Here is a 23,197-nt window from a genome sequence, read left to right on the forward strand (position 1 = left end):
GCTTGATGATCTCACCCTAAGCAAGACACTGTGGTCAAATTGATATTCAATGCTAAGGAGGAGCTAGCTATATTGATGTCTAGTGAGCTTTCCTAGGTCGTGGTTAATCTGGTGGGCAGATTCTCATTTAGCACTACAAAATCGGAGTCGTCGATTTCTCTGGAAATATTGGTTTCTATAACATCTTCAGCTAGGGCCGAGAACCAGAGTGAGTGGAGTGCATCAAAATCGCCAAAAAAGATGGCGTCCTCCGTATTTTGAAGTAAATTGATGATGCGTACCCCTAAGAGCAGCTTGAGTGAAGGGGAATGTAAATATTGATGAATTTGATGTAGGATTCATCCGATTTGATTTTAATTCCATCGCTTTCTATATGTTGGTCATTTAAATATAATTTTAGATAATGAAACTGTAGATTGTTTTTAATGAGGAATGCTAAACCGCCGCCTTTCTCTTTAGGTGGGTTTCTGTTTTTGGTAATTAAGGAGAAACCTGTGGGAGCTTTAGACTGAAGAGTCGCTCAGGTTGCTTTCTTGAATGGCTGCCACAGAGATATTATTTACCTCCATGAAGTACACTATATTATCTAGCTTTGGACGAAGGCCATTAGCATTCATTTGTAGCATTTTGAAGTTCGATTATTTGTTGTTGTTTGGTTGCTTTAAAAGGGTTTTTATGAGGGTTCTTGGTTGGGGCGTTTTAGCCGTTCGTCTCTGGGGTGTTTTGATTCTTGAAGTTTTAGGTTGGGGAGTTTAAGATAGAGGTGGATGTTTTTGCAATAGAAGCAGTTTTTGCTGTAAAAGTCTCTGGACCATTTCGAGGATCTAAAAAGTGATGTGCACGATTGGTGAACCCACCCGCCTAGGTGGCGCCAAACACTTCTATGTGCTCGCGTTATTCTTAAAGTACAGGTTGATCAGGTGTAGATTGCTGGCCCAGGGTTACTTTCTATGCCGGCTCTGATTAACAGGATCTCGTTGTTTGTGCCAGATCGCCCGTGGGGGAACGAGGTGACTGGCTTTCTCCGTTCCCAGTACGAAAACACGAGTTGATGCAGCGTTTGATGACATTTGCGGCAGAGATTACATAATTTTTGGGCCATGCAGCATGTACATGGCGTAAGCACCGCCACTGAGAGGCAATCGTACATCGGTACCCATTCCAATCCTTGTCGTTTTTCTGCTACACAAAGAGTCAGCCAAGCTCATCAGCTTCCCAAAAACTAATTTGAGACCATAAATTCAAATTGCTTGAGTTGTTTGGGAGGCTGCTTCCACAGCAAGAACAACTCTGAAACTAGTTATGATATACTGGCTATTCTACGCCTACAAAACAAGATTTCTCAATACTTGATCCAACTAACTCCATTGAAATCATTTCATCGAACATGTTTCGACATTTTAACCTTATATCTTAAATAGTAGCAACTTACTGAATTATCTGATTGAGTCGTGCCAATGGCCGCTTGAGGTTTTCCATGACTATTATAATTCTTATATGCTATATCATTTTGCATGAGGCCTCGCAAGATTTCGAGTTATCAAAGACTGCTTAAGGTTTAGAATAAGGTCTTTAGTTCTGTATAAAGGTAGTGCAAAAAAAAATTTTTTTTTGTTTATTTATTTTGTGAAGAAAATTGTAGTCGTTTCAGCCTGACTTACTAAATGGTTACGCGTCTGTATAGTTATATCATCACACGACGCACAAGAAAAGACACTAATTTGAAAAAAAAACTCGGAGAATGGGGTCGGAACAATCTTCGCTACTTGCACAGCAACCGGTTATCCTTTAATTTGAAAACGTTGTCCATTCGAAAACAAACCAGGGCCTTTGATGGCAACAAATGAAACAGATAAACTGGAAAATCAGAAATACAAAAAAAAGCCGCTTAAGGCCTCGTATTTGCGTATTTGAGAAGTGTAAAAAGCCTCTCAAAGCCTTTCTGCTATATCTTTACAAACCAGAATACGATTTGCAGAATACGAAATTGATTAAAAGAGCGATCAATGAATCTGTCACCAGCGAATACCCAAAATTTGTGTGAAACAACTTTGTTGATGTTGCAGAGAAAACGACAAGATAGTGAGGAAAGAATAGTTCATTTGCTCGTTGAAATCAAAAATTTTCAGTTTCTATGTACCGTGACTGCATCAAAAATTTACGCTCAGACTTGTACAATCTACAAAAAAAAACAAATAAAAGTTAGCAGAAACTTACCGAAATATATCTCAAATAATTCAGCTTTCCAGAAGTTACATTTAATTTGCATTTAGCAGCAAAATGGGTCAACATTAACTTATAGAGACTAGCACACCACAGGTTTTTTAAAATAATATTAGTTCAAATCATTCGAGGGTTAAATCATACCTGAGAAATCGAGACCTTTGATCCTCTTTGGTTTATATCTGAACTCGATCTCCTCGAGTGTGGCCAAATAGGGTGGGTCTGGATCCTGACAAAACTGCGCAACCTTAGAACTTCCAGCTACCCAATCCTCGCCCGTGTGGAAGTTATCATGGAACTGCACCCTACCTCTCAAGACAGATCCACATAAATGTCCCGGGTATAAATGCCGACTGCATGTATCCACCATACTTATATCAAGGGTGTTTAGATTGTCATAATAATTGGCGGTTGCCGCAGCTTGACTTCTGATCAAGTTAAAAAGACTTTTCTTTGCAATTTCATCTTTCGGGCGCTCTTTTTTCAGCCCAACATTGAATCTCCTAGCGAACTTTGAAAACCAGTCTTGGGCAGTATGATATCGTGAGGAAACGCATCGATGAAAGGTGACTGGCTGATTTGACTGTTTGCAACTGACAATGGCAGTGATTTTCAGAAAACAACGAGACATTGCAAACCGAAAATAGTGTTAGTAATTTTTCCACTAAGGAATAAATTCACACTGAGATGCCATTTATCATACTCTTTATTCTTTCTACCTGGCTCTTTATAATGAAACATTTAGCCAGTTAAATGATGACTTGCCTTTTCGTATTCTTTGTTTGTTAGGGTGAACTTTTCAACTTTTAACCAAAAGCATCGAAAAGAGGGCTCACGATATCTGTTCTCGAGGGCCATTTAAAAAAAGTCCGCAAAAATAATTGGAAAAAATTAAACTGGATGATTATTGCTTGCAACAAAAACCCATTACTCAAGTTTCCTTCATGAATAAACTACTTGAATAGATTCTTAATACGCCAAAACCGGGTATAATTGCTCAAATGTAAAGCCTCCGATTAGCAAGCTCCACAGTTTCGGGTTGTTTATGACAAGCCGAAAATGAAAACGCTGCTTTCGCGGACAAAGGCAACTTCAATAAACAATATTTTTTACGTAACTGCTGCTACTACTTGTATTTAGTGTGACATACAGAAATTCAAATGACTGGGTTTGATTGAAAAAACCTTAAAGGACAGCTTTTTCGATTTTCGAGATCTCCCGAAAAAAACCTATTTTTCGAGTTTTCTGCTCCACTATTAAAAGAAGAAATTGACGTTTTCAGCTATTTTAAAGGTTTCGATAATTCTTTTTTCAAATAACATTATGGTCCGGGTTTCTTACCCAATGCTTGTGCGTTGATCCTTCAAATCTCCTTTGAGCCCGTTGGAGGCAATCTGAAGAATCATGAGCCCTTAATATTCGCGAATGATCATAATTAGAAAGATGCTGAAAATAGGATGTTAAATTAAAACCAACTTTCAAAAATCAAATTTTAAAGAGTAATAATGAACTTTTCAATATTGAAATCCTCTATATACTATATTAACAATATAATAATCCAGAATTCGAATTACATTGTATTGTTAGCCTGACACCGTCAAAAAACTGTCAATAAAAATTATTAAAATACATAACAAGTAAGTTTAAGTGAATTGAATCAATCATTTGAGATTGCAAATTGAAACTTAGATAGAAAAAAAAGATGCAAAATAGTTTAAGAAGTTGAAGTTAAGCAATATCAATTTGAGACGTGAAAAACCATACATATGGAACATCCGAGAAATTAGCCACGATATTTCGATATCTTCAGTTTCTATCAAATAAAACTTTTTCCGGTATTTTGATTACTGGAACGAAATAAATTATACGAATTATGGATCATCAGAAAACATTATCCGGGATTATTGATAGTTTTTTTGTCAACTTAGGATTTATTCCAACTCCTACAGTCGAAAAAGAATCTGAATCTCTTAATTAGAATTTTCAATTTCCTTTTCTTTTAGTTTTGTAATCGTAAAATTCTCTTAAATAAACAGAACAAGAACAATCTTTTAAATAAAATGAAAGTCAGAATGCGCTATGGACGCAATGTTTAGCTGAACGCAATGTTTTACTTATGTCGAGCATAACAATTATAAAAAAAATTCAGGTGATATGTTACTATAGGTGGTAATATCGAGAATTATTTTAGTATAGTGAAAATATTGAAATTATGGACTACAATGCATATGGCTATTTCATTTTCAATCAACTGTACATACTATTAAGATAGCTTTAAAAATGACATTACACTGCCAGATGAAATATTATTCAAAAATTCAAACTTTACACTTCTTGCGCCAAAAATTTGTCTTTTGAAATAAATCATAACTACTGTTCGAAGCATAACAAAGAGCGATCCAGCTATTCAATTTGACTATGCCACCTATTGCAAAATATCATCAAAACTATGTAGACTGAACGGATAAGCAGGTCGAAAAAAAAGGTAGATCTTACAAACATTTAGAGTCTACAATATTCTAGAACTCACTAAGAAAAATCAAATTCACTTTCTTCGAACCGATTCACTTGCTCTGAATAAATTTATTTTTGTTTCAAAATTTTATCACCTAATTAGCTTGCTCAATATAACTAGACTTTATCGCGAACCGATTCTTTCTATGAAGTAACTTAAAGTATTTCAAAGTTTTATCTCTTGAAAAGCTTGCTTAGGGAAAAAACTTCAATTCGATTTTTCAAAATCGATTCAAGTTCTGAAAACAACTTGAAATATCTTGCTTCAGAAACTGGAATTTTATTAGAACAGAAATTGCTTGGCAAATATTTGAATTTTTTCCGAATGTATTCATCTATAATAACAACTTCGTAGTTTTTACTCAATAGCTGGCTTTAGAAAGCTTTAATTTTTTGCGAATAGACCACAGCTATTGAACAATTCCGCAATTAGTGAAAGTTGAACCCCTCTTAACTAGCTTGAAAAATCTTGAACTTTTTTGAATCGATTCAGCTTTGTAAACAGCATTGTAAGCAACAGTAAATTTTTCAAATTTTTTTTTAGCTCAACGGCTTACTTGAAAAAAAAATATTGCAAATTGAATCAAATTGTGAAAAATAAATCGACTCATTTAAAATTTTTCAAGTCAATACAAACCAAGGTTTTGTGAACCGCATCACGCTATAAACTATGTGTAAAATATTTAACAATAATCGCATGAAAAGCTGATTTAGATGATCTTCATCTTTTGGAATCAATTCAAGCTATAATTTTTTCTACTTCAAAATCTTCAACGCTGTATTTGTTTCCTTAAGAAAAACTTTTTTTTTGCTTATCGATTCACGGAATGGAATGACTGCAAAGAATATCAATCATCTCTTGCCAAGAAAAACTTTCATCTTTACGCGAGCCGATTCACTATGAATTGTATTGGTTAATTTTAAGTTCATCATTTGAAGAGCTTACTGGTACTCTTAGGGCGTTTGCAGACATGTATGTCCATTGCCCGCCTTCTGAAAATCCGGAACGAGACCTCGCCACTGTTGCGGTCCATCGCGCGTTCTTTGCAGATGTCAAAGAAGCACTCATCATATCTCTTGACAGACCCCCTTGGTGGCTTTGTTGAACTTCAGGTCGTTTTTTTTACGAATTTGCGCCATGTAGTACGAACAAAACCTAGTGATCATTTCCACGAATTTGCTTTCACAAATTCGAGAGCAGCATTGGGAATTTCGTTTTCTCTCATCCGCAACATATGGCCAAACCATTTGAGACTTCGTATTTGAAGAACTTCGGTAATACTATTTTAGAGCTTCATAACTACTTTTACCGCATGTGATGAATAGCTGTCTTGGAAAAACTTACTTTCCCCGCAAAAACTTAGGAATTTGCTTGAAAAAACTTTGCCCAACGATTTAACGACTGAAGTGACACGAAAAAAATTCAACTCTTGATAGCTTCCTAACAAAAAATTGATACTTTTTGAAGCAATTCACACTATAATTTATCTGGAATAAAACCTAAAATTAACTTTTGCGAAACGAATCAAGCTAAATTTCAACGCTTGAATGGCTTCCTAAGAAAAACTTTTGCAAAACGATTCTCGGTATGAAATTACTAAGAATAGTTCAAAATTTCATCGCTTGAAACGGGTTGCGCGGACAACCTAGCTTTTTGCGAAGCGATTTAAAGCATGAAATTACTTAAATTAGCTAGAAAGGCTTGGCCCTGAAAATTTGCACACCATTTTAAGTTGAAACCGTTCATGCAAACCATTCCTTTGCTTAAAATCGTTATGCGAACCATTTTAAACACAGTTACCTGGATTGAATGAATAGGTTGCGGCAATAAACGATTTTACAAAACGATTGACAATATGGAATAACATTAAATTATTCAAAGTTTCATTCCTGGGATAGCTTGCTCAGACTTACTTTTTGGGCGGCCATTCTTAATTGGAGACGGGCTTGCTAGTTTAAATTAACTTAACTAGATACTTTTTGAAACGCACGTTCTTGTAGAACAAAACATTTTCATTAAAATTTTTCAAAAAGCAAAAACATGACAACATCAGTGGAAAAAACTGGCGCAAAATGTCCGTTTTCAAGGTCCACTTTAAATATTTGTTTCAAATTTCAGCTAAATTTTTACATAGACCAGGAGCAAGTCATCAGAGCCACAATCTATGAAACTATCAAGATTAAGTATCAAAACTACCAATAAAATCCGCAAAAGCTAAGAAACTGCCGAGTTCCCTAAAAGTTTCACTCTGATTATTTCAATTTTCTACCTGAGAATGTTTAACGTTGCATGAACAACTATTTTAATCCGCTTATTCATGAAAGTGTTCACTACAAGGCAAAACTTAGTACAGATGAAAAAGTTTAGCATTTTCAGCCCCGAACTACACTACATTGGTAAGTCATTGAAACCAAACATTAATAGTTTCTTAGATGGTTAGAATAATATTAATGAAATTCGAAGGAGTTGTAGTCCACAATGGACATTGAAAAGAGACATTTTAGAGAGAAACACCTGAATAACCGTTTAATTTTGTTCACTGATGTTTTTGTTAGTGCAACTTTGTCTATCCTTATCATTATAACTTTCCAACTTAAATGAACAACTTTCACAGTCATCAAATGTGAAAACATGCAGTCGCAACGTGATCTACTTCTATTTTTGGCCATCAACATGTCAATATACAGCACTACTTTAGCACAGTGTTTAAAATGTGTCCTCTAACGTTTCGCTGCAATAGGAAGACTCTGGAAGATACACTAGTGGACAAAACTATATGCAAGTTCAAGTTTTAACTCTTTAGTTTTAAAAAGAAATCCAAACTTAACATTTAAATAAAGTTTGTACATTGACTGCGGAAAAATGACTTCAGATACCCTCTTTGTGAGAATCAGTATTTGATTTCTAAAACTTATCACTTTTTTCCGGGTCTCGAAATGCCAGTTTTCACTGAGTGCACAAGGTTTTCCTAACGGCGTGATTCAGCTATCAATTTAATGATGCAAAAAAAGATGCTCATGCCAATTGAAACATTCTCTGCGAAAAACTCTCATTAATTCATCTTATATGTTTCCTCAACTTGATTGTTTCGTACAAGCTTACGGCATTAGGAAAATCTACCGCATATAGTCAAAACTAGCAAGTATTAAGTTTTTGAAACCAAAAACTGATTCTCACGTAGAGCGTAGCTGAGACTTTTGTGCACGGTCGATATTGAAACTTTTTATTAAAGTCGAAGTAAAGATTGCCTAAAAAGGTCTGTAAAATCAGGGCTTTAAATAAAAACTGAAACTTGATTTAATTTTGACCACTAAAGTAGTGGCTCTTTTAAACAGAAGCAGCCAAAAGGAGGATCTAAAAGAATTACGACTGAAAAAAAATCTCAAATGGCTCTGAAAAAACATATCAATGGATCTGAAAATACTATCTTAAAACCGGATGCTTAGAACCAATTCGATGTGTTGACCGGTTTTTCAGCTAGCAAATAAACTGTATTTAGAAGAGTTTAACACGAGATTGAAAATTTCCAGCATTTGGAAAGAATAAGAATAAAATTTGGTTTCGTACATCGCCGTTCGATTTTCCCGTTGCTATAGTGAGATCACAATCATAGCTGAGGCGAATTTTGGCTTCTCACCTATTGCGACACAAAAACGAAGAAATTAGAAAAACTGAGATTAAAAAAATTTTCAGCCGGAAACTTGAAAGCAAAACTTTCGTAACATTAAAAATGTATTAAAAAGATGTTGGAATCTTATGTTTTGAGCATTGGCTAAATGGCAACTTACATTATACTGCCTACTGCGTTCTATTTTGCGTTATCTTACCGAAACGAACAAATTTTAGTAGTTTGAGGACACAAGTTTTAGGAGGCAACAGCAAATCGCTCGAAGGCATCCAGAGGCACAGACAATGCCGGGACTGCTGGAGGGATCAGAGCCAGCGAATCAAAAACTCATTACCTGCAATTTTATCCCCCATGGAGCCTTTGACCCAGCCTTCAGCCAACCCCTGGTCACCACTGTCCGAAATTGGACAGTGCTACCGAAGCTAGCCTGTAAGAATCGAAGCGATGCCCTCGACGTCATTAGAAACATCGTGGCGAGTTGGCTCATCTACATTGATGGCTCAGCCTCTGGAGGGGCCAGCGACGGATGAGCTGGGATGGTAGTGACCCATGCAGACCCATCCGCTCCAGTTATTGTCGACTGCAGAAAAGTGAAAGGCAGAAAACTCACCTCCACGTACGAGGAAGTGAAGGAGGCGCTAAAGGCTGCCCCGAACTGGATAGAAGGCCATGCTACCGGGGAAAATGACAAGATCACAATTTGCACCGACTCGCAATCCCTGAAAACTGCCCTCGAGAATCATCCGTAAACAGCGAAGACATCATGCGTATACGACGACAACTAGACTTCATAAACCGCCACATCGTAATGGATCCACGGCCACATAGAGATCCCTGCAATAGAGATTGCAGACAGACTAGCAAACGATGCTACAAACCTGAAAGCCGACCACCGACAATTACATTCAAGACCGCAAAGACCGTGATAAAAACATTTATCACCGACAACATACCAAACCCTTGAGCACTGGATACTGAGTGCACCAGTACAATGGCAGCGAGACACGATATATTCGGCGACTAGAGAATGGACCTGTCGATCATGACTGAAGATCCGAAGGGGACGATAGAGCTGGCGACGCGATGTCTTCACTAGACTACACTTCGGCTCCCACAGATAAAACAAAACAAAGCAACAGCAAGAAGGAACATGATTAACTCACTAGCCCTTGAGGAATACAACCACAGCATTACCACTGGTAAAACTGATATAAAATTTTTCCGAAAAGGGTTCCAGCGTCAGTTTTTCTCAGCCGCATTTGCCACGAAAACAACCCATTACCGAGCAGTTAGCGCTAACTACTCAAAAAAAACTTATTCAAAGTGCGTAACAAACCAACAAGCAATTCGACCCACACTTTCCAGCCAGCAGCCCTCTTTACCAGACGAAGCACAGCTTCGCACAGTTTGTGGTGCAACTCAAAAGTAGAAAATGGAGCTGAAATAAATTAAATTAAAAAAATATATTTTTAAACACTTGATGAGCTGGCCTCCATTATGTTCAAATTGAGGAGCGCATTCCAAAAAATGAAGCCAAAAGTGTTAAATTACATTCCAGAACAAATCAGCGATCTCCACGCCACGAGAAAAAGAGATCGCTCTGGACCAACTCCTTCTCAACAGGTTCACTCGACTACAGCAAGTCAAGCACCGTTTTCGCCCTTGAAGAAGAAAGCACCTGCCCGCACTGTCAGCTCGATATATATTTTGCTCATTATATTTTGCAACTCGAAGAATTAGCCCCTCCTGAAACACTAAAACCTTAAAACTATTTTAGCGCTTGAAAAAACGCACTATAGGACGACTGAGCCGATAATGAATTTGCCGATTGGATTAATCTTGGAGGGTTTAAAACGTAACAGTAAAAAGAACGTTTTTCAAAATTTGGGATAGCAACATTACAAAATACAGGAACAAATCAACAAACTTACCAATTCCAGCGAATTTTCATTCTGCCGTAGTCGCTATAATTAGTCATTTAAGTTCATTCTAGTTCATCTGTTTATCATTGCTGTCAACCATTTAGTTCTCCTTCAAAGTTCGCCATCGTTCACTGGTACCCACCTTTCGCAGTGTCTGACACCGTCAGTTGACCTCTAAACCATGTTCGTTTGATCACTGATACAATCTATTTGCTAAGTTGGGTATTTAATTCAACGTATCCAATCGGCTCTTTAACATGGCGCAGTCAGTAGGCCAAAGTGGGGTGAAGAAACCACCTGGGAATACGTCTTTTTGCTCACCGAAGAACGCAGAACCACCGGTGCTGTGTAAATTTTGGATAAACCGCTTCCACTAGGGAATGGTCGCAAAGCATGCCATTAATCCAGCAAATTTTTACTTCGTAGACACAAACAGATGCTCTACCGGCGGACATGGACGTAAATAATAGGCTTGAATCAGAGCAAACACTCATCTCGGATCTGTACTTAAGCCTAGGGAAAAAGGACAAGATGATTGGCGCAAAAGCATACCGCACTTAGACCTAGCAGCCACTCGCTATCTAAGGGTACTCGACGCGATAAAAGGAGAGTTTAAAAAGGAGCGCAACCAGACCTACGAGGTGTTTCAAAACCTGTTGCGAAAAAAACGGATCGGCGAAACATTGGAGCAATTCCATTCAGTACTGGGCGGTTTCGCGGCAAGATGCAACAATAAAACGCTGGAGACGCGAATATTGCGAGACGTGTTTATCGTGTAACATAACGAACCGGGAAGTCCAAAAAAATGTGCCGACCAACTAAAACAGTGGAGGAGGTGTACCGAATAGCGCTGTAGTGTCAACGAGGGGACAAATACGCTAAGACGTATGTATCAACAGTTGAGGGAGCAACTGCTAGCGGATCGACGGGCGGAGGATAACAGATCAAGACTGAACCGGTGTGGACGATAAGGAACGGATATAGAAACAAGCGACGGCGAGGACGCTGCTCATTCCAAGGTAGTGGACACTTCCGAGCGGGAACTACTACAGGAGACCGCAGATGCTATAACTGCAACAAACCAGGATTTATGAGGGAACACATGAATGTGCAGCCAAGGGAGTTACATGCAATTTTTGTAAGAGAGTAGGGCACTTCGAGAGGACTTGCCGCGCAAAGAAAAACGATCAATGAACACCGTCGGTAGGCATGATCTGAGGAGGGTGAATCATTCGAACCGGACATGGCACGAAAAAAAGCCTCACAGCACGAAAATTCGGTGGGGTGGGTGAACAAACTGAGCGAAATCGTTTGTGGGACACGGATAGTTCAGGGGATTAGCTTGTTATGACAATACGCTCGAGGAGGATAACGGAACTGAAAATGGCCGGGCGAAACTGCCGCTCAAGATCAACGGACGGAAACTTAGTATTTGGATTGACAATGGAACGCCGATATTTGTATTAACGAACGGGAGAACTCCGGAAAACCCTCGGCGCAGCAGGAGTAAAACTTTCCGAACTAACAGAATTCCAGGACTATGGGAACAACCCTGTTCACTTACTTGGAACAATTACGGTCGACCTTGTGTCAAATAGCTGGGCAGCTTTAGCATCCATCAAAGTGATGGGCGGAAATCGACCGTCAATGATACGGGGATCTCATGGGCAAACTGGGACTGCAGCTTAATCAGAAGACACCAGAGGAAGAAGTCATGACAATACAGGACGGGGAGGACAACGAGGGAGATTTCAAACTGGAACCATGACAGGTTTTTTTTCAGTAAGCAATTTTCTGAACTTTTAAAGGGGTAGAAAAATCTGAAATGATAACGTGCAGGCAAAATTTTTCGCAAAATTAATAGCCACCCAACAGAAAGGGAGAAGAGTCCCGATAGAGTTACAAGATAAAGCCGAATTCAAAATTTTTAAACTCGCAGCCCGAGGGCATATCGGAAAACTAGAAGGTTGTTCGGACGGATATTTTGTCTCTCCAATTGAAATAACAGTTAGAAAGGATGGATGGATCGGGAGAACTCGCCATAGAGGCAAGTAGCTTAATAAGCAGGTACATAAAACAAATATCAAATGCCGAACACCGAAGAACTGATGGATACGGTAGGACAAACAATCGCCGAGAAGAAAGTGGGTCAAAGTTAAGTTTCGGCGGTAGAAAAACATACGCGTATGCCAACAAACATTCGGTCCAGATACCAACGCTCAAAGCAATTTTTCGTTAGTTTGGTGGACATCGACGGTGACGTATCGATTCAAAAGCGGTTTCTGAGGATAGACAACTATGCCGGCGTTATTCCAAAGGGTAATGGACTCGATCTTGTCAGAACATCCGCATGCACATGCAGTCATTGACGACATCTTAGTAGTAACGATGGGGTCGGAGATTGAACACATATCAACTGTCCAGAAAACCTTTAAGAAGCTAGATAAAGAAAATATGGCACTCAAACTAACTAAGTGTAAACTTGGCCAGAAAGAAGCAAAAGGCTTGACAATTAAATAAAACCAACCGGAGTAACGCCATTAACCCGAAAAACGGACCTAACCGAAGCGCTAAGACCACCCCGAACACGCGGAACTGAAATCCTTTATGAGGTCAATAAATAGTTTGCACTAAAACCTTCCGGCACTAGCTGAACCATCAGCACCGTTAGGACCGCTACTATGCAAGAGAAACGAATTCCGGTGGATAGAAGAAAGCCATGCCGCATTTGAGAATTTAAAAAGCCAAGTGGCTAACATAGTGGAACTCAAAAATTTCGATGTCCATAAGAATAAGGTACGACGCAAGACAATGGCCCAGGAGCAGTCCTAGAACAGCTCGGTTACGAGGGTTGGCGGCCGATATCGTTCGCCTCACACTATCTCAACGACACCCAGAAGAATTACTCGACCAACGAGCTAGAAATGCTAGCGGTTGTGTGTGTGGGGGGGGGGGGAGAGTATTTTCACAACTACGTACTGTGCAGGCAATTCCATGTCATAACTGATCACAAAGCCCTTGTTTTATTATTAAACGGCAACAGAAAAAAAATAAAACAATGTTGAGCTGGCTAACAAGATAACTCGATCGTCTCATACCATTCGACTTCGAGGTGGAGCATAAGCCAGAGACTAATATCGGATTAGCCGATTATTTCTCCCGAAACCTAATGGAAGCGAACCCATTTTCGATCTACCCTAGCACGTTAACGGTTATGAAAAAAACATCAATTCGTAGTGCCCTCGAATTTAATATCAATAATTTATCCGATGGATCAGACAAACTTGAATAATATCGCAAACGAGCGAGTATTAGCCAATCAAATCAAAGCATGCAAATTTCGAAACTCAAAATGGCCGATAGAGGTCAAATAATCATTCAGTACGAAACCAGCAACCACAAGGCAGGCATTTGCATAAATCGAAAGCCACGCGACGAATTTTCTAATTTAGTTGGGGCAATTATTAATTCTAAAGATAGTAACGCAACAATTGACAATAACTTATCTTACGCCGGAAAAATTATTTGAAAATAAGAGAAATTCCTTGAAAGACAACCTAGCAATGAAGGTAGCGACGACGAGGAGGTGAAAGAAATAAATCAAGCCCAAATTGATGCGATTACCACAGTAATTAAAAACACGAAGAAATCTAACACAGTACTCTCAATCCCTTCAGCATTTAAAGGAGAATCTTTTCCCACGATAGACCCATCGAATCGAATCATGTCCATTGTTCCTAGAAACTGTAAAATTGTCCCTAAGAACAGAGCATTTCCCGAACCTTCGTTTTAATTGAATCACAATATGCTTCCAAGCCTCAGATTCAAGCGATTCATGAAATGGTAAAACCCAGACCCCGAACTGGCTTCGAAAGTTAACGCTATGAGTAAGTTAATACTCTCAAGCTGAAAACGAGTTTCCCGTTCGTGACAATTGCCTCTGGATGGATGACAGGCTGGTCATTCCGAGTATATTGCACCAGGCAGTTAACAACAGGCTTCACTTTAACCACCGCGGGAAGTCCAAGATGCATTGCGTCAAGGGCTGAAAATTGTAGAGGATGTAGGAAAAGTTCCAGAACCGAGGAAGCCAAACGAGGCCATTCAATTAGACTTTTGGGGTCCCATAAATTACCTTAATGCACTAAAGAAGTACTTAATTCGAGCGGTAAATAGGTTTTCACGATGGCCATCAGCAATTGTCTGTAATACAAACCGCGCAGATCAAATTCTTATTAAATTCTTAAAAGCTATATAAATAATCATGAGGTTCACAGAAAAATTCATGTCGACAAAGGCACAAATTTCATGTCAATGGAGGTCAAAATTTTCTGCAGCGGAGAGGGCATAGAAATAGCAGTCGCCAGTGAATGATCATCGTGCCATGGGATGAGTTAATCGAACAAAAGGAAGCCTGAAAAACTCAATACTAACATATGCTCTCGAAGAAAAACCAGAACCTTTGGAGAAGATGATTGAAAGGGCCCTTGGCGCCTTACGATTCTCGACGAACGCAACACTTAAAATAACGCCAATCAAGGCACACAACGGTCGGGAAGCAAACACGGTTCTTAGACACCTAGCGGAAAAACCATCACTTAGCAACTTAAACTGGTCAAATGTGATAAAATCTAAATCTGCCTGTTTAGACGAAAAAGACCGGCAGCAAAATTAATGCCACACCCCGCGGACACGAACTGGGGCGACCGATCATACTCGTTATATGGGGGTCGTCAAAGAAACCACACACTTCATATGAAGGATGCACAGGTCAACGACCAAGGAAATGAGCCGACGGCCCGATCCTCGGACTTAGCTGTGGCAGAGGCAGGTCTATCATGAGCAATCTTTCAGCGCACAACCAAGGAAACCTGAACAGGTATAGATTGCTTAATACAAAAATAGTGGCGAAAAGCGCGCTTACTGAAAGCTTAGAAAAATGGGGGTCGCCATAGACACCTAGAGTAAGAAGACGAATCGGAATCCGACGATGACGACAGGCTGCTAGCTTCCAAACTCAAAATGGGAAAAGTATCCATGGTTTGTTCTACCCGAGGGACAAACAAGCGAAAACCCCAAAATCGAGTACTACCAAACCGTTGGAGCAGAGGGAGCCGGCGGAAATTAAAACAATAATTTCTCCACCGGGACGGAAACGGCAGAAGCGAGTAGAAAATCGGATCCAAATCCAACAAGGAGCGAGTCGGGGTGAGCGATGACGGATGGGAACACAAAGCGAGCGCAAATCGGCTAAAATATAGAAACTGGCGACACCCGAACCTAGTCGGGCAAAGAGCGTAAGAGAACGAACGAAATACTTGACGAGTAAAGCAAACCACAGGTGCAATGCGAACCAGCACCGGCCGAACTTAAGAGGCTGAAACAACAGCTCGTATCTTATTCCAGTCAGGACTCTACCAGCAGCCTCTTACGGGCGGCGGTGCACAAAATGGGCGCGGTCATGATCGACTATATTTCGAAAAGCGGCGAGGGAAAAAGACTTTAAAAAAGGAAGAACAATGAAACTGAGTATAATAAAACTAGTTAACATTATCACGGGCCAGGGAAAAAATCCATTCAGTTAAAATCCATTGCCATTGCTGAATACTTTAGTTGCCTAAACATTTCATTTGAGTACTTAAGTTTTCATTCTACAATTTTCATATCATATTAACCATTCAAGTTTCATTTCGCAAGAGGGATTGTCATAGTCGTTATAATTGGTCATTTAAACTCATTCTAGGTCATCTGTCTATCATGGCTGTCAATCATTGTGTTCTCCTTCGGTGCTAGCCATCGTTGACAGGCACCAGCCTTCGGAGTGTCTGCCAACGTCGGTTGACCTCTAAACCATTATCGTTTTGATCACTGATACAATTAAGTTGCTAAGTTTGTGATTTAATTTAACGCAACGAATCAGCCTCTCCAACCAGAAGAAAATACCAAGAATTGGAAAGATGCTAACAAAGAATAAGCAGACGCACAAAAAACCGATAATCAAATTTGATCTGGCCAGTATGGAACCTATAACCTTCGTCGTCTCAAACAAAGACGTGCAAATCCAAGCTTAAACGGTTAAAATCTGACCTCAAATTTAATATACTATTTAAGTAAGCAGAGCAAATAATTCAGCCATTTTGTTCATTTAAGGCAACTTGCTGACCCGAAAAAAAAAGAAAATTTCGATTCGTTAATGCTTGCTGATTGCAAGCATTATGAAAACAGCGGATCGTACAACCAAAAGTTTCGGCTGACTAAAACACCAAAAAATATTAAAAACATATCAAAAAAATGACAATTTTTCATGTTTAATTTTTCTAAATCGGACACGGAGGGCTGAAGATGGTGCTCTCAATTTATCTTGTTAGAGCTCAACCGTTCTCATACGAAATCAACAAAATTAAATAGAAAAAAAATTTGGAAAATAAGACAAAACTAAACTCAATCGACCTCAGCGCCGAAAACCTGCCAAAAAATATCGGCACTGATAAGAATTACTTTACAGCTCTTAGCGTGCAGTCATATATGCATCCAATACACTAGCCATGTATCAATTAGGCGGTTGTAAAACATACTGATTACCAATTTGTTCTTTCTGTGAACAAAGTTATTTCCGCGATAAAATTTTTGTACCCGGTTACAACCTTGCTTATCTCAAAGGTAAAAAAGTAAATATTTTTATGCAGAACAAGAACCTGGGACTTGGTTTATAGAAAAACTTTTTCTGGTCTTAAGCGAATTTCAAAACAATCCGTGAAAAAAATATAGAAAGGACAATCTTTCGAGCACTTTTCTTTTCTTTAAATTTCCGAGGGGAGGCCTCACACAATGGTTTTGGCTAACACTTCCAAGACTTTTTCAGTATTTTTGAAGCTTAACAATCTGCTGTCTTATGTAGCTTTCAAAAACCTGCTTTTCTGAATAGTTTATGGATTAGGGCCAAGATAACTTTTGCCTCTTTTTCTGTACCTTAAAAACTTTCAAACCACTAGAACATTTGACTTCTTCAAAATTGACCAAAACTAAGCTTATCTCGAGCGTGTTTCAAAATAAGGTCAGTCAACATACGAGTACTCAGATCAATTTTTGAGACATCGAAGTACGTAACGAATTAACAAGCAATTTGAATCAGTCTACCCAGATCTCCAGTCGGCAGAAACTTTGAGATTCCATAGATTTTCAGTTATTTAAATAATTGCTGTCACGCAAAACTACTAATGTATGACTTGAGTTTCCTAAGCTTGATAAAATTTCTTCTAGTCTCGAGTGAATTTCCAAATGGATTCTGTCAACAAAAATATTTATTTGTGACATCTGCAATACACTTTTATTTTCATTTTGATTTCCGGGGGAGTACCTCAAACTATTTCCTCTTATTTAGTGGTCAAACGCATCTGCTTTTCTGAATAGCCTACGGATTATAGTCAGATAATTTTGCGGCTCTTTTTGAAGCCTTTTTCGTACCTTAAAATTTTGCACCTTTTTTACCGCGATTTTATGGGAACGCGCTTTCATTTCAAAAATAGGCTGTTTTATTTATCTGTCTTTAATGAAAACGCATCCAACAATCAAGCTTTTACATACCAAACAAATTAATTGAAATTTTACAATCGAAACAGCATGGAGGCACTTTTCAATAAATTAAGACACTGCAGATAAAAGTACTTTAAAGGTATTAAAACAACTAATATTAATCACAACGAATCGCAAAAGAGCAATAATGGAGAAGCAATCCCAACCGTCTGAAGCACTCTATCACATAGAACTACCACTATATGACTTGACTTTATCAAACTTGATCAAAACTAAGCTTATCTCGAGCGAGTTTCAAAATAAAATCAGTCAACAAACAAGTAATCCGTGCAGTTTTTGTGGCATCTGCAAGGCACTTTTTCCTTCGCCTCTGAACTTTCAGCAGCGGCTTGAGCATTATTGTTTGCACCATCTGAGCTTGTAACATCTGTGCCCGTTTCACTAGCTTCAATGCTATTCGCTTTGCTCTCTTTATCATCCAGATGTTGATTGTAGGTGAGCCCCGCATTCTTGTAATTGATACTCAACTCTTTGCCTGCCGCTATGTCTGACTTGGCGAAAAATGCCACATGGTGGTAGAAAGGATCAATCGAATTGTACCAGACACACATTGAAAACAGATTCGGATTGCAAGCGTGATTGAAATATCTGGCCTCATTGCCAGACTTCATTGCATCAATTGTGTACTCGCCCGGCTTCTGAAAGAAATCCATGTCGAACAAATAGGTTCTCCCACGCGCATCGTAAACCATACCTCTCAATTCGGCTTCACTGAACGGCAAAACTTCTCCCACGTATTCCACGACGAAAGTGTTTCGTTTGATCGGATCCAGGGTTCTCAAACCCCAACCTCTGCCATTCGGAGTTTTGAACAGCTGCAATCTAACACTGCGTCCTCTTTGTACCACTTTATTTCTGCATGTTTCAATTGAACACTTACAGCCTGAACTACACTCGTAGATCGGGTTTCCAGTTAGCACTTTTAGTGATCCGTCAGGCTTGTACGCGAACTTGTGACCATCAATGGTCGCACACGGACAACCGTCTCCACACTCCTCACAGTCACAGCATATAGAGATGGGCACTCTGTTTTTAGGCCAATTCAGTACGCCCCTGTAATCGAAATTGTCATTGGGTGTGGTCAAATCGACATCATTGATCACTTCAATCCTCGGAACCTTCGGACACCTGGGATCAAAGAGTTTGTCTGAGAACGCCTTAAGCGCTTTTATTTGTAACTTTCTCGCAGTCTGATACTCCGGTAGTTGTTTTAGCTTTCGCCTGAATTGGGCAATGACCATGTCACAATTGTCCAGATGCAGAGCTGGTTCCCAAGTGTTCCGTTCTTCAGGCCAGTCTTCCCACTTCACCAAGTAGTAATCTTCGCCCCATCTGAAACAAGCCCAACAATCCAGATAAACATCTATAATCCTTGAATATCAAAAACCATTGGGGCATCCAACAACAAATCAATCAAAAGCATGTCATATTCATTGCGGCATATTATCCTGACTTATTGTAAAAACGTTGCATCTGCATTTTCAATATTCCATGATCTTTCCAATAACTATCCCAGCAATCAACTGCAGTCCAATTAAATCAAATTCTAGTTTCCAATAGATACCAACAAACTAATCCGTGATTAGACATATAAACAAACGTACCTGTCTATTTCCATTTGTCTGATAGCCTCCACAACAAACGCCTTCTTGTACAACTTTGGTTGACTCGGAATATAGAGATCATTATCATCTTCATCGTCCTCCGAGTGTCTTCGCTTTCGAAGTTTTGCTTTCTCAAAAACGTGTTCTCTGAACCTCTCCTCTGCATTACTAGTCAGCTTCGCTTTCTTCATGTTTGGACGCAGCTGCATGTCGTAGTCTCTAGCTAGGATCCTTGCAACTTCATCGTCCATTTCTTCATGTGACTTCTTGGAAACCACGTCATACCAGTCTTCAATTGCGAGTCGTATCATTCGTTGTTCCTCTGTTTCTACAACCTCGTCCGAACCCTCCTCGACACAATTTTCGGTACTCGAAGAGACCCCTCCCCCACTCACCCCGCTGGCGTTGACTTCATTTTCTTTGTCCTGTTTGCTAGCTTCGGGTACACAACCCACCTCAGCTATCACCTTTTCGATTTTTTCATCTGGGAATTTCATCAACTTTAGTTGGGGGACTTTAGCTTTGTTGTGCTCCTCGGCCCACGCGTAGCAGTTGTCTTGTGCTTTTTGCTCTGTGATTTCCGACAAGATTTGACTGATCTGTGATCTTTCTGACTTCTGGACGTCCTCCTCCAAAGTGTCTAACAAGACGTTATCTTCTTCAATTTTATGATTATTGGTACTTTTAGTTGATTTGCTTTTGGGTTTCCTATTTGCTTGGACTATGATGAAATCCCGTTCTTTCCGCTTCTGAGGGGCTCTACCAGATCTACGTCGCTCTAAAACTTCACTAGCTGTATCTGAATCATTGTCTAACTCGCTGTTGCGACATTTTGACTTTTCTTCCGCACCTAACGAACTAGATTTTTCTTCATCAGTTTTCATCAAAACCGAAGATTTCTTCTCGCTACAGTTGACAACATCTTCTGTGGGACTTTTGGGATCTAGTTCATTCGGACAGTCATTTTCGTTGTTCTCTACAGTTGCTGGATCTTGGCTGAGATGCTTTGTGGCCATTACAAGCCCCATACAAACCGCGATTTTATCCAGCGCTCAAACAAATCAAAAACAAATTTCGCGTCAAATAAAATCTGAAACAAAATATTAACTTAGAAAATTCAAAGTGTCAATTTCGTTTTTATCACTTCATTCCGGTCTCAGTTTTATCAATTATAATCCTAATTATCACCTATGTGTATTTCGCTCGGCCAGAGAAAATTGATTTGAATCAAAGAAATGAGTTAGATTTGATAATATAATAACTGTTTCCAAGCTATTAAACTATCAATATAAACAACTTATAATCAATTTTTCAAAATAAACTTGGTAGATCACCATTAGACCTCTCAGTCGGTGTTTCAGTGTCTGAATTTCGACTTACAACGTGCATCAACTATTCAGTTGTGCTTTATGATTCGCTTCAAAAAAGAGCATTAAGTAACTTACTAGTGGATAAATTATTAAATAGTTCCACTGATTAAGTGAATGAGTTTCACAAAGTAAGATTTGAAATTTTGTGATTTCTGAAAACTGCAATCTAATATTTCATATGGAAAAATCATAAATCATGTGTCAAGAGAAGCTGATGAAAAACAACCATCCAATCAGAATAGTTCTCATTGACAGCAAAAAACAAGAGTGAGGAAACATCACCGGTAGCGGTAGGAATAAAACAGAACAGAAATGGGTAGAGAGAGATAGAGGAATGGAGGCGGATAAAGAAAGGACGTCGGTGGCTACAATATGGAGTCTGTTGTTGGAATGCAAATGAGAGAAGATAAAAAGCTGGCCCAGTTATTTGTCCAGCCACCTCTGTCACTCTTGTCATTGTAATTACTACACTCCTCTATTCTAATCTTCAATTTCTACCAGTAAATATAGACCCCTTAACATATTCCTGCTCCTCATTTCCAAAACTTTTCTTCTTAAATCTTCAAAATTCCTTCATTCATTGATATTACAATAAAAAACACCAATCAGTGTTGAACCTAAAAACACTGATACGAGATAACTATATTACTTTATTGACTGCTCAAACATGTACTCTTCGACCGGACTGCACGGATTGAGAGGCACCGTGGCTGCTTCGGCGTTGAGCCCTGATCCCTTTTCATACGATTCCATTCGCAAGTGAGTAACGCTGATTAAACGGAAACTTGGCCATTTTTTACTGCACCATGGTACAAAAAAAGACTGATAAAAGATTGTTAACATACACCTCATGGATTCTCAACATCCATTAAATACAATTTTGCGCTGACTTTTAAAAGATATTGCAGTACGAAAGTTTAAATGCCTCCAAAACCGCTCGAAAAAACTAATCTAAGTTATCCAAATCACATCCTGCTGATCTTTCTCAAGCTGCTACTTTGCCAATCCAACCAGCTCGGCTATGAGTTCTCCTTCCCACTTCACTTGTTCTCTACCTCCTCAGTCACTCTACGCCTCTAGCATCCCCTTGACCCCTCATCCTCCTGCAATGTTCTACGGGGACCCTCTCTGTCACCAACTCACCTCACCCTCTGACCTTCCAGGTGGGTGTGGATCCCTGACTGGATGGATTGGAGGTGCGATGCCGGTTCGCAAAGAGAGGAGTCGAGACGCTGCTCGGAACAGACGAGGTATTTATTCACTAAAAATTTAAGTCCATTTACCCACGCTGTACATCAGCAGCCTACTAGCTAACAAAATCTTTGCAGATAGCCACTCTTGTGACGTTGAATCGTCGCTACACGGTATTTTGTTGTTTTATGGACAGTTGGACTTATCTTAACAAGGACGGATGTCTGAGCCTTGAACTAACAGCGTTTAATTATTAGGCTTTGCCATTAGTTACTTCAGCATAGTTCTACTTGAGCTCAAAAACAAACAACTTCTTTCAGGTAAAGAAAATACCGAATTCTTTGAATTAGCCAAGACTCTGCCAGTCTCCATAGCAATTACAAGCCAGTTGGACAAGGCGTCTATTGTCAGGCTGACAATCGCATTTCTCAGAATGAGACACTTGTCCGCCCTTTGTTCACCTCCGTGGTCAAACTCAGTCTCTGTCTTGCCACATGTAAAAGGTCAGTCATTAGTTCCTTTTCAAATCCAGATTTCAAAATTTCGTATTTAAAAAACTGATAATAATATGATGAAAGTTAATTCAAACATGTTTCTCCTTATTGCGACTACAAAATCACAGCTAAGGTAGCTTTTTACAGACGATTCAGATGTTTCTTTTTAAAGACTCCAACCCAACTACCAACTCATGCCTCGATTTCTCCGATTCAATAGGCATGCACATGCTCCAGGTAACAAATATTTTAACTCTTTCGTCTATATCAAGACAATTTTAACAATTAACACAACATTAACTAACACTATTTTTGATTCAGGCTATGGATGGGTTTGTCATGGCTCTTTACAAAGATGGCAGAATTCTGTATGTCTCAGAAACAGTATCCGTTTACTTGGGTCTCTCTCAGGTATGCTATCCTCCAGCTCAGAAGCGGATTTGGGGAAATCCAGCTCTGGGATTCGACATCTTCAACATACAAAGAATCCTCCATCCTGCACAGAAAATTTTACCAAAATAGGGTCTTATTGTTGATTTTTGAGAGCTCTAAAAATCAATTTAGCCGACCAAAAAACAAGATCATTAAAATATCGAACTTTATTTGAAAAACCGCCCCACCCTCGAGAAAATCCTAGAACCCGCCCAGTGCTCAAAC

The 23,197-nt window shown here is 39.2% G+C and overlaps 2 protein-coding genes across 2 annotated transcripts; one reads left to right on the forward strand and one right to left on the reverse strand.

Moving 5' to 3' along the window:
* Positions 1-17,859: 17,859 nt before the first annotated feature.
* On the reverse strand, positions 17,860-20,571 carry LOC134839462 (uncharacterized). Its single transcript, XM_063855017.1, has 2 exons — positions 19,486-20,571; positions 17,860-19,213 (listed from the first exon to the last, which is right to left on the reverse strand). Exons 1-2 carry the CDS (start codon positions 20,511-20,513, stop codon positions 18,127-18,129), a joined length of 2,115 nt encoding a protein of 704 aa, XP_063711087.1. The 5' UTR covers positions 20,514-20,571; the 3' UTR covers positions 17,860-18,126.
* Positions 20,572-21,117: 546 nt separating this feature from the next.
* LOC134839463 (neuronal PAS domain-containing protein 1-like) lies at positions 21,118-22,951 on the forward strand (the record flags this gene model as incomplete). The annotated part of the gene is given in 5 exon segments (XM_063855018.1): positions 21,118-21,614; positions 21,846-22,105; positions 22,367-22,549; positions 22,713-22,777; positions 22,862-22,951. Coding segments are annotated over 5 exon segments (690 nt in total), but the record flags the coding sequence as incomplete, so codon positions are not given.
* Between the last annotated feature and the right edge of the window lie 246 nt (positions 22,952-23,197).

The sequence above is a fragment of the Symsagittifera roscoffensis genome, chromosome 2, assembly GCF_963678635.1.
Source record: "Symsagittifera roscoffensis chromosome 2, txSymRosc1.1, whole genome shotgun sequence".
In the NCBI taxonomy this organism is placed as follows: domain Eukaryota; kingdom Metazoa; phylum Xenacoelomorpha; order Acoela; family Convolutidae; genus Symsagittifera; species Symsagittifera roscoffensis.